Source organism: Pistacia vera, unplaced genomic scaffold (assembly GCF_008641045.1).
Source record: "Pistacia vera cultivar Batoury unplaced genomic scaffold, PisVer_v2 Contig808, whole genome shotgun sequence".
NCBI lineage: Eukaryota > Viridiplantae > Streptophyta > Magnoliopsida > Sapindales > Anacardiaceae > Pistacia > Pistacia vera.
In genome coordinates this window covers 4,851-17,862 of record NW_022196677.1, presented here as the reverse complement: position 1 = coordinate 17,862, position 13,012 = coordinate 4,851, and the positions used below count along the sequence as shown (strand labels likewise).

Here is a 13,012-nt window from a genome sequence, read left to right as displayed (position 1 = left end):
TTACAAAACTTTGTTTCTACAGCCAGTGGTGAATCTAACCGGGTCATTGGGGAATGATCATTAACCCTTAAAAACTCCATACACTTAGATTCTATCTTAGTTGTCCTATCCTTAAATTATAATTTGTTGTCAGTCTCTAAAATAACCAAAGCCTTATCTTGTGTGGTGATTTTTTTGCCTAAATTTTGTGAGTTTAATAGCATTCAAACAAAACAGACTATTTGTCGTGGTATTAGACGGGGGCAATTGTATTACTTTGATTTAGAGTCAAAAAGCTCTTCCATGTCACGGCAGGCTTTAATAGTAGATTACTCTAAAAGGGATAAACAAAAATCTGACATCTGGTTATGGCATTGGCACCTCGGACATGCTTTGTTCAATTATTTGAAGAAACTTTTTCCAAGTTTGTTTGAAAAAAAATGATATCAGTAACTTCCGCTGTGACATTTGTGAACTATCAAAAAGTCATCGAGTTCCATTCCCAATAACATTAAACAAAAGTCTAAGTCCTTTTATGCTTATACATTCAGATGTTTGGGGGCCATCACAAATTATTACTTCAGGTGGATCTCGTTGGTTTGTTACTTTTATTGATGACTATACAAGGATGACTTGGGTATGTTTAATGAAATCCAAAAGGGAGGTTAATTTGCTCTTTCATAGATTTCACAAAATGGTTCATACATAGTATAATTTATAGATTTAGGTCCTCCGAAGTGATAATGGAGGAGAATATCAAAGTTCAGATCTTCAATAGTACTTGGCAACACATGGTATCATTCATTAGACTAGTTGTCCCCACACACCCCAAAAAAATGGTGTTGCTGAGCGAAAAAATTGGCACTTATTGGAGGTCGTTCGTGCCTCATTAATAGAAGCTCACATGTCATTATCTTTTTGGGGAGAAGCACTTACTTCTATAGCCTACCTAATCAATCAAGTACCCTTCAGTTCTATTGGGTTCCAAACACCTTTTCGGGCTCTTGGTAAAGCAGTGAATGTTCCAACAGTCTCGAACTTAGCACCTCATGTTTTTGGCTGTATCGCCTTTGTTCACCTCCATCAACATCAACGCAACAAGTTGTCCCTTTGTGCATTGAAATGTGTTTTTTTTGGGTATGGTGTTCATCAAAAGGGGTATCGATGTTATCATCCTCCAACTCAACAAATGTTTGTGATGATGGATATTGTTTTCCATGAAGAATTGATGTATTTTTCTTCTGAGTCTGAACTTTAGGGGGAGTATTATGAGGAAGAAATTTAGACTCTTGACTATGTTGTTCAAGATGTTGTTTAAGATATGAGAGACTATGAGTCAGAAACTAGACTTGTTGTTCAACGAGAAGATGAAGTGGATGATGAAAATGTGGAGGTGGTATCAAACCCGTTTGTGGAAACTTCTCAGTCTAAGTCTCTCATTCCTGGTATGTCACAACCACCATCTGTTGAGAATATTCATGATTTACAGTCTGAACCAATTAGGAAACAGTTACCACCACATAGTACTAGAGGGATTCCCAAACCAACATACGAACCAAAGTTATCTAGTAAGGTCAAATACCCCATGAGTCATTATGTGTCTAACCATCATTTTTCAGAATCAAATTTGTTATTTGTGAATCAATTATCTGCTGTATCAATTCCTAATAGTGTGCAGGAAGCCTTATCTGATCCAAAATGGAAAGCTGCCATGAATGAAGAGACGAAATCGTTGCGAAAGGATGAGACTTGGGAACTTGTCAATCGTCCACCGGGAAAGAAGACTGTTGGATGTTGATGGCTTTACACTATGAAGCATAAAGCTAATGGTACGATTAAACGATTTAAAGCAAGACTAGTAGCAAAGGGGTACACCCAAACTTATGGGATAGACTATACAGAGACATTTGCACTTGTAGCCAAAATCAACACAATACGTGTCTTGATATCTTTGGCTACAAACCTAGATTGGCCATTACAGTAGTTCGATGTGAAGAATGCTTTCCTATATAGAGAATTATCTGACAAGATCTATATAGATCCTTCACTAGGGTGTATTCTTCTAGGGAGGCATAGCCAAAAGGTTTGTAACTTAAAAAAGTCATTGTATGGGTTAAAACAATCTTTGAGGACATGGTTTGGGAGGTTCACCAAAGCTATGAAGTTTTTTAACTACCATTAGAGCAATTCATATCACACTCTGTTTTTTTTAAAACGACATGGAAAGATCACTACACTTATTGTGTATGTGGATGACATGGTGGTTACAGAAATGATCCAAAAGAAAGGAAGGCTCTATGAAAGTACTTATCAAAAGAATTCGAGATGAAGGACTTAGGTTCTTTGAAATATTTTCTCAAAATCAAAGTGTCTCGATCTAACTATCACAAAGAAAGTATGCCTTGGATATACTACAAGAAACTAGTTTGTCAGCATGTCAACTAGCTGATACAACAATCGAAGAAATTTTGAAATTAGGAATCGAGACTGATCAAGTACCAGTTGACAAAGGGAGATACTAGAGACTTGTGGGAATATTGATGTATTTGTCTTACACTAGGCCAGATCTTACTTATGCATTGAGTATAGTGAGTCAGTTCATGCATAATCCTGGAGAGCAGCATATGAACGCAATTATGCGTATCTTGAGATATTTGAAACATGCTCCTAGAAAGGGAATCTTATTTTCTAAAAACAAGGACGACCAAAATGTGAATGCATATACTGATGCTGATTGGGCTGGAGCAGTGGATGACAGATGATCTACTTCTGGTTATTTCACTTTTGTCGGAGGTAATCTAGTCACGTGGGGAAGCAAGAAACATAATGTTGTGGCATGCTCAAGCATTGAAGCAAAATTTAGGGGAATGACACCTGGGATTTGTGAAGCTTTGTGGCTAAGATTTCTATTGCAAAATTTGGGCTATCAACCTAATTAACCAATCCAGTTATATTGTGACAATAAAGCAGCATGTGATATTGCTCACAATCCAGTTCAAGATGATTGTACGAAGCATGTTGAAGTAGATAAATTTTGTAATTGTAATTGACATAATTATGAGATATGTAGACTGTATCTCCCCTATATAAAGCCTGTAACTATCAGTGTAAATATCAATGAATTGAAATGTCCAATTTTTCACACATTTTTTACTATTAATAATTTGAGTGCCGCCTTAGATCAACTTACTCTAAAGTCTAAACTAATCCACAAGCAAAGCAAGACTAAATAATGCAATTATGCAAACCACACCCACAGCCTTGAAAGAAAAATTTCAATAAAATTCCAACTTGTAAATTGTATTTTAGTTTAGTTTAATACAGAAGCAGCTATGTTTGTGTCTTCAACAATCATGTCCTTAGGAAAATTCACTTTTGGAAAAGCATGATCGACTAGAAATAACAAACAATAAACTGAAAATAAAAAAAACAAAAGTGTTTTGATTTCAAAAGGAAGGCTCGGATTGAAAAAACCAAGCAATTTGAAGTTGAAGCATCGAAAGTTGGATAATCTAGAAACTAGAATCCAATGGTTGAGAATGGAAAAGCCACACATTTAAGGCTCCATAGTATCATTCTTCACGCTTTCAAGTTATAAAAGCCTTGGGTGATCTAGAGTTCTTCAATATCATTTTTCCATTGTTATTGGAGATGTGCAATTCAATAGTTATTGTATTGATACATCTGGGTTCTAAACAAGTTCCTCACTCAACCATAGTTTTCAATTCAGATGTCAGAATTCTTGTTTTTGCTAAGACTTATGAGATTGAAATAGGCTGAGATAAAGATACAGAGTTATTCAAATAACTAGATGGAAAGCCCGCGCGTTGCGCGGGTATGTTTATTATATATATTTTTACATTATTATTGGTTTTTCGTGTTTTAAATATATATTTTATGTATTGAAGTTCATTTTATATTGAATTGATAATTAAAAAATCAAAAAAATAAAATATCCGCAAATTTAACTCAAAAGTCTATATCATCATGGTTCTTCTCAAATTTTTCACCATTTGATGTCAGCAATCAAAGTTTAAAACTTTTTCAAGAAAAGTAAAAAAATTTGCAGGATAACCCACTGGGTATTATTGATAAGTCTATAAATCAATCAGAGAAAGAGAAACCTTGCTGAAAAATGTGAACTTTTAAGCAAGAGACATACAGAGCCAAAAGAAAAAACTGATTTTGATTGTTGAGAAGAGAAAATGAATTATTTTTATTATTATTATTTCAGAAATAAAAAAAAAAATTAAGAATGTTAAGAAGAGAACTCATATAGAAAGCAACAATAACTCCAACAGTATAATCTGAAGGCAACCTAATTGAAGCATTGAAGAAGCCATGAAGATAAAGGTCCTGTAACACAAATCCATTTGCTGCAGTTAGAATTGATCACCACATATAGCAAAAAAAGCATTTGATGATAGCATCCTAAAGAAAGACGATAATTGTAAAACCCACAAAATCCACAAATCAAACAAAAAAATCAATCCAAAAATCAACAAAAAGAGATAGAAAAAATACAATTAAAAATACATATCAATATTTATTTTCCTTTGTCATCACTAAAATTGAATTTTTTTTTTATGTGTGTGATGAGAAAATTAATGGTTCGGCAGCAGGTCTATAGTTATCAAAATTCAGCATGTGTGTGTGTGTGTGTGTATATATATATATATATATATATATATAATTAAAGCCCTATCTTTCTAGTTTTCAATTATTCAAACTGCTCATCAATTGGATTTTTATTGAGTAAGTTATGGCTAATTTACTATTGACTGTTTAATGGAAATCGAGAAACATAAGAAATCGAAATGTGTGTAATGATAAAAGGAATGGTTGGGAAGTGGAGTAAAATTTATCCAAATTAAGCGTATAATATATCAAATTAAAGCACTGTCTATCTAGTTTCTAAAGATTCAAACCTCTTATCAATTGTAGTTTTATTGAGCAAGTTATAGTCAATTTACTATTAACTGTTCAGTGGAAACCGAAATGTGTGTGATGATAAAAAGAATAGTTCATCAGTGGGGCTACAGTTATCCAAATTAAGCATGTGATATATCAAATTAAAGCCTTATCTGTCTAGTTTCTAACGGTTCAAACCTCTCATAAATTGGATTTTTATTGAGCAAGTTATGGTCAATTTACTATTGATTGTTTAGTGGAAACCGAAATGTATGTGATGATAAAATGAATGGTTTACTAAAGCTACATGGTTCGGCATTAAACATCAATTGATATTTGTTAAACAAATAAAATCAGTTATATTTAGCAACAACCTCTTTTCATGATATACGTATGCAACATAAAAAAAAAAAAATATCAACAAAAAGAGATAGAACAATTACAATTAAAACTATATATCAATATTTGTTTCATTTAAGAATAATAATAATGGTTTGACATATTACAAATGGTTTACTAAAGCTACATGGTTCGGCATCAAATATTAGTTGATATTTGTTAAATAAATGAAATTAGTTATATTTAGCAACAACCTCTTTTCAAGATATATGTATGTAACATAAAAAAAAACATCAACAAAAAGAGATAAAACAATTACAATTAAAACTACATATCAATATTTGTTTTCCCTTAAGGATAATAATAATGGTTTGACATATTACAAATGGTTTACTAAAGCTACATCGTTCGGCAACAAATATCAAATGATATTTGTGATACAAATAAAATTGGTTATATTCAACAACAACCTTTTTTCATGATATATGTATGTATATGTAACATAAAAATATATCAACAAAAAGAGATAGAACAAATACAATTAAAACTACATATCAATATTTGTTTTCCTTTGTCATCACTAAAATTGAATTGGTTTTATGTGTGTGATGATAAAATGAATGGTTCGATAGCAGGTGTATAGTTATCTAAATTCATCATGTAATACATCAAATTAAAGCTCTATCTTTCTAGCTAGTTTTTAAAGATCCAAAATGCTCATCAATTGGAGTTTTATTGAGTAAGTTATGGTCAATTTACTACTGACTGTTCAGTAAAAATTGAGAAACAGAGGAAATCAAAATGTGTGTAATGATAAAAGGAATGGTTCGGCAGTGGGTCGAAATTTATCCAAATTAAGTATGTAATATATTAAATTAAAGCCATATCTTTCTAGTTTCTAAAGATTCAAACCTCTCATGTTTTGGAGTTTTATTAGGCAAGTTATTGTCAATTTACTATTGACTGCGCAATGGAAACCAAAATGTGTATGATGATAAAAGGAATGGTTTGGCAGTAGGGCTACAATTATCCAAATTAAGCGTATAATATATCAAATTAAAGCCCTGTTTGTCTAGTTTCTAAAGATTCAAACCTTTAATCAATTGGAGTTTTATTGAGCAAGTTATGGTCAATTTACTACCAACTGTTTAGTGGAAACCAAAATTTGTGTGATGATAAAAAAAATGGTTCGACAGTGGGGCTACAGTTATCCAAATTAAGCATATAATATATTAAATTAAAGTCTTGTCTGTCTAGTTTCTAAGGGTTCAAACCTCTCATCTTAAATTTTTATTGAGCAAGTTATGGTCAATTTACTATTAATTGTTCAGTGAAAACTGAAATATGTGTGATGATAAAATGAATGGTTTACTAAAGCTACATGGTTTGACATTAAACATTAGCTGATTTTTGTTAAACAAATAAAATTAGTTATATTCAGCAACAACCTATTTTCATGATATATGTATGTAACATAAAAAAAATATTAACAAAAAGAGATAAACAAATTACAATTAAAACTACATATCAATATTTGTTTTCCTTTAAGGATAATAATAATGGTTTGGCCTATTACAAATGGTTTACTAAAGCTACATGGTTCGGCATCAAACATCAGTTGATATTTGTTAAACAAATAAAATTAGTTATATTCAGCAACAACCTCTTTTCATAATTTATGCATGTAACATAAAAAACATCAACAAAAAGAGAGAGAATAATTACAATTAAAACTACATATCAATTTTTCCTTTCTCATCACTAAAATTGAATTTGTTTTTATGGCACAAATCCTCGCCTGTTCATCTTGAAACTGTTGAATGATACCAATCCTCGCAGGTCATCATCACTTGATTTTCCTGAAACAGATGAAAATGAAGATGCAAATGCAAAAATGCAAAAGGAAATCAAACAAGACTATAACAATACAACAGCAAATAAATTCCAATCAATTAAAGATGCGCAAAGAAATGCATACATTATCAGCATCAAAAGTTTGATGATAAACTGGAAAAACCAAAAGAAAACAATGACAAATAAGAATTAGAAATTAAACACCCGTCTTTCTTTAGATAAATTGTATAACAAACTATTACATAATGGACATATATATAGAGGATTCAAAGTAATTAATACTGCAACTGATACAATGCATCTTTTCACATTTACAAAAATCAATAATACATGTTATCAATCCATTAGTATTCATGCCTATCCATGCATGTATACCCTTTCACAAAAAAAAAAAATGCGCCACTTCACATTTGCATATACAAAAGCAATATAACCAACAAAACAATTACGGTGGATATGAATGTCAAAAGTTTTTACAAAACAATGAATGCATGCGAATTATCCCAACATTTAATATGAATGTTAATGTGAAAGACTTCTACAAAACATTGAATGTGAATGTGAACGGTTTCTACAAACCAAATAACAATTTGAGCATTTAATGTGAATGTGGATGCGAGAAATTTATACAGATTATTGAATGCGAATGTAAACAATCTATACAAAGCAAATAGGCCAAACACATGTAATTATTATAGAGATCATGCTGGAATCTTACATGGAATTTAAGAGATCCTTGCTGGAATCCTACATGGTGTCCAAATGGTGATCAATAGCAAGAGTGGGCCTTATAATTAAATTAATATATAGATATCTAGATGTTTTAGTATTCTCTCTAAGATGAGAATAGTGTGAAATTGTGGATTGGTTCATCAATGTAAGCTAAATATTATAGACATCAAGCATATGTTTAAGTTTAACCAGGCATCCTCCCTTAAAACCATTTGAATAATTAATTTGAATGTTGCCTTAGATCAACTCACTCTCGACTAATTCCAAGGTTGGCTAGTCCGACCGGTTGGCCGGGCCAAACGGCTAGTGTCCAGCAAACACACCCTTGAGAAGTTACACATATCAGTCCTTACAGGTTTAAGATCTAGCAAACACACCCTTGAGAAATTACCATTAGTCTCTGCACGTTGAATCCAGCAAACACAACCCTGTGATTTTTTACATCCTTTGTCACCTTAATCTAAGAAAATCAAATCTGGACACCCCTTCAATTTAAGAAACAAAGATCATTGCTCCTTCCTCTACGTCGCTGTCTCTTCCTATCGCCCCGAGGTCCATTATTCTTTTCTTTCCTTTTCCTCGCATCGATTTTCTCTTCCACTTCGTTTGATTGTCTTTGGAAGCCATCCACGTAGGCTACATGATTAGCTAGATCTGGCTAACATGGAGCTCACATGGCCAGCCATATTTGGTCGCCTTTGTGGCCTTAATCGGCCAAACCAAGAAAAAAATTGAAAAAAAGAGAAGAATGAGAAGAAAGAAAGAGAGGTGAGGTGAGGTGAGGTGAGGAGAGGAGAGGAGAGGGAAAAAAAGGGAAGAAAACTAGCAACCATAATTGATTTAGTTTAGTCACCAGGCAGGTTCAGCTGACAATTCACTATTTCCACTAGTCCAAATTTGGCCCAAACCGAGTCATAAGCTATAAACAGTTTTTATTATTGTTCGGACTAGATAGGGAGTTGGTTCTCGGTTGGACCGGTTGAACTGGCCTGTCTGGTCTAGGTTTTAAAATATTTGTTACAACACATTATCCATTCTTTAACGGAAGGAGGACAAAATGGTAAACCCAAGGTTTGGCCTAAGTAATTTTTCCACCTAAAAGGTTTGAAAAAACAAATTTCCCACACATCGTTACGATCAATTCGTTAACTTTAACTGAAGGAGGACAAAATGGTAAATTCAATTATTATTATTTTTATTAACCCTTTTTATCTTTCTTCCCCACACCAACCATCGCCTCTCATCCTCCTCCTTCTCAAAAACACCCTTCTTCTTCTCACTCTCTATCTTCTCTCCAAACACCCACTTCCTCCATTTCCTCGCCCCCATGCCAACACCCACTTCCTCCAACACTTTTCTTTTATTCTGTTACCTCTATCTCTAACTCCTTCCTTCTTTTTACAAAGAGAGAGACCACTGTCGTCAGCTACCGGCATTGGAGCAGTCAGTTGCTTTCTCTCTTCTTTTCTTTTCTTTTTCTCTTTCTATCTCCTTTCTCTCTTCCCTTTCCTTTTTTTATCTTCTTCCTTTTAATCTCTTTTTGGTTTCTTAAATCTAAGAAAAAATTCCTTAATTTTTTTCGGTTGAATCCCAAACCTCCCTTATTAAGTAGAGGACAAAAGGCGATTGGGAATGGGGGTGGGAGTTTGTTAGGGGCTGGACCCCGCGATGGCTATGGGAGGTTGCAAGTCCCAGCCTTGATAGGCGACGTGATGCATAAGACTGCCATTTTAAACATTGCGCTAGCCATCTTCTTCAATCTTTTCACCTGCTTCTTTCTTCATTATCATTTGTAGTTAATTTGTGTTGTTCGATTTTAGGGTATATTTTTTTTTTTATTGTTGATTTGAATTAATATTGGTTGATTTTTAGGTGGTGTTGATTTGGATTGAGATTTGTTGTTGATGAGTTCATTTTTTATGTGTTGATGTCGACAATAGTGGTAAATTGATGAGTTCAAGGACATAGCCAGGATTCTTAGTGGCTGTGTTCAAAACATTTAAGTTGATAAATTTACAATAAAATTGTGTGGGTTTAATATAAATTTAAGTGAGGTCAAAATTGTAAATATTATAAAATAGAGTAAATGACTTTTTCCCACCCAAGGTTTACCTTAATGACACTTTCCCGCCCAAAAAGTTTCAAAATACTACTTTTCCATCCAAAGTTTATATTCCATTAATACCCAAAATACACTTTTCTTTCCCAGCCATCATTTGACGAGTTACCAAAAGTCAGGGTAAGACGGGTTGTGTAAAGTGGAGGCCGGTGAATCAAACGATGGTGAGCGATTGAATATTCACCGTCAAAATCAGTCAAAAATTAGCTAAGAACATAAAACCTTAGTTTTGTGATGGTCCGCAATTGGCAAAAAAATCAGGTGCCGGTGTGAGAGGAGTTTTGTAGAATAGAGGTTGGAGGTTCAAATGGTGGTGACGAAGAGAATTTTTGTTGCCGGAATCGGCTTTAGATAGTAATGGAATATTAACTTTAGGTGAGAAAGTTGTATTTTGAAACTTTTTGGATGGGAAAGGGTCATCAAGGAAAACCTTGGGAGGGAAAAAGTTGTTTACTCTATAAAATATAAATTTTTTTTTTTTTTTTTTTTTTTTTAAGGTTTGAGTGGGTTCAATATGAATTTAAGTGGGCTCAATTGAACCCATATGTTATAGTGTGGCTACGTCCCTGGTGGTAGTTAATAGATCTCACGAGAGTTGGAGTGTTGATTGGAGCTAGGCTCGGAGAAGGATTAGCTGTCGTAGTTAACAAATCTCACCGGAGTTAGAGGGGTGACTGGAGTCAGGCTCAAAGAAGAAAAAAGGTTTAGAGAGAATAGAGTGGATTTGAAGGAAGTAAAAGGTATTTTTGTCTTTACAGTGACGACATAATGTCAGTTAGAGGATTTTAGTAACAGATCTTAACGGTGGGTGGAAAATTGTTTTTATCAAACCTTTCAGGTGGGAAAATTAGTTACACCAAACCTTGGGTGGGAAATTGTCATTCTCCCCTAAAAAAAGCAGGGGGGGGGGGGGGGGGGGGGGGGGGGTGGGGGGAGGGGAGTGGTCGTCTACGAGAGATCGAAGATAAATGTTAACGCTTTTACAATTCTTTTACATGTAATATACAAGATTCTTCATAATTAAATTAATGCTCCACGATCTTCAACAGTAGTCCTTGGAATTAAATCCATATGAAAACCATGCTTTTTTTGGCTCTTAAATATGATTCCACATGTTGCATATTAATTGTCTTGGGAAATTAATCAGCCAGGAATGTTGTTTCAGAATTTCAATTACTTGGCTCATTGCAGTTCTACTGATAATCTGGGACCTGGACACGCATTGGCAAAATGGCTTAAAACATACGACACAAGAAGAATCTTGAAAGCCAGACATGAAAAAAGATATAAGATATAAGATACAAGAGAATCCCAATTGTACAAAAGCAAAACATGAAACTATAAAGATACAAAAGAAGGATTTGTACATATAACATAACATTATTAAGAAGAAATTTGTACCCTTTAATTATCAACTTACGTCTTTTGCCTTTGTTCCTATTCTGCAAGTTTCTGGTAATTGAATGTAAAAGCAATTTATGTAGAAGAATAAGTGTAGCCCCGACGGACAAGTTTTTCCAAACCAAGCAAATATTACAGGAGAAGGAAAAAGGAAGAAACTGATACCAAGCTTCAGGATCAAACCAAAAACCCACCTGTCAATTTTGTGTTGGAAATTGGAGCCTTCCGTAGAGCATATTAAACATCTCACTAGCAAAAGACTAACTGGACCAAAGTAATCACTTTGTTTTGAAGTCATCCATCTTGCCTTTCTATTTCAAGGTTCATTTGCTCATAGTTTTTGATTGTGTAATTATATCAAAGAGTTATTATCATATTCTTTAGAGTAAACGACATGTTTCCACCCAAGGTTTTGGCGAATCTACAAGTTCCCACCCTTGGTTTCGTAAATTCCAAATTCCCACCTTTAGATTAACACTGTTAGGGTCTGACATAGTATGGATCACTATGGAATATATTATCACCAAACTGGCCTTTAACTTTTGATTGTGGCGGCTAAATATTAGAAACCTCCCTGGAAGATGGAAGTTTGCCCATCACACCCGTACGAGCTAGGCAAACCCCAACCCACCACAATCAGCACCATAGATGGGCCAAAGCCACGGCAGCAACGATGCGAAGGAGACTAGAAGCGACACCCCTCACCATCGCCTGACCGTCGCCCACCAGGGTAGTCGGATTGCGCAATTTTTGTACTTTTCCTCGCACCAAGCTCCCCTCAAAACGCCCATGCCACAATCACCAAAACCCTTCACACTCTCGCCCCAATGCACCCGCAAATCGTCGATTGATAGCCCCTGCAATCTCGCATGATTCTCCAAGTTTATGGATAGATTCCAGGTGGTTTTGCCACTAGAAATACCCCCTTCCTCAACAAAACCCACACCTCCACTAGCCTCTCCCACTCATCGTTTACCGTCCACAAACTACCAAGTCGAGTTTCTATCACAGGGGTGCGATTGTCATATTTCAAACTTGAGATGTGGAGGCGCTTGTGAGAGAAATTTGAGATGTGGAGGATTATTTTAAAATTTTCATTTTATTTCAAATTTAATGCAATATAAATGACCAATTCACCCTTTAACCATTACTTTATATTAATTTAAGGGTGAGAATCTAGAATTTATGAAACCAAAGATGGGAACTTGTAGATTCGGCAAACCTTGGGTGAGAACGAGTCGTTTACTCTACTCTTTATATGCATTATGCAGTCATAGCACTCGCCATGAATGACCGATTCCATCTTTTAGCTTTGCCATGATGTGTGGTAAATAAAGACAAAAAAAAAAAAAAAAAAGTAAAACAAAGGAAAACATAGAAAAAAAAAAAAAAAAAAAAAAAAAAAAACAATAAGGACAGTTTAGTTCACATTGTCAAAAAAAAAAAAATTAACTAAAACAATTCAAATTTATTAGCAAAAGCAGTTCATATCAGCCAAAACAAAAAAAAGAAAAAAAAAGAAAAAAAAGTTCATCATAAACAAATCCTTCATCACTACACAAACTCCACCTACTCCTCCATAAATCATCAAACCTTACTCCCCCTCTTTGTTCATAAGGTTTGAACCAAATCTTCAATGTCGACTAGATTTTCTGATGGGAGTCTTTCCATTGGGAG

At 34.2% G+C, this 13,012-nt stretch overlaps 1 protein-coding gene across 1 annotated transcript in view; it reads right to left on the bottom strand.

Annotated features, from left to right (window-relative positions):
• Positions 1-7,075: 7,075 nt before the first annotated feature.
• LOC116117418 (F-box protein CPR1-like) overlaps positions 7,076-13,012 on the bottom strand; it is a 7,676-nt gene continuing 1,739 nt past the window's right edge. Inside the window, exon 2 of the mRNA XM_031403446.1 lies at positions 7,076-7,088. Coding sequence (XP_031259306.1) covers positions 7,076-7,088 — 13 coding nt within the window. The remainder of the gene's footprint in view (positions 7,089-13,012) is intronic.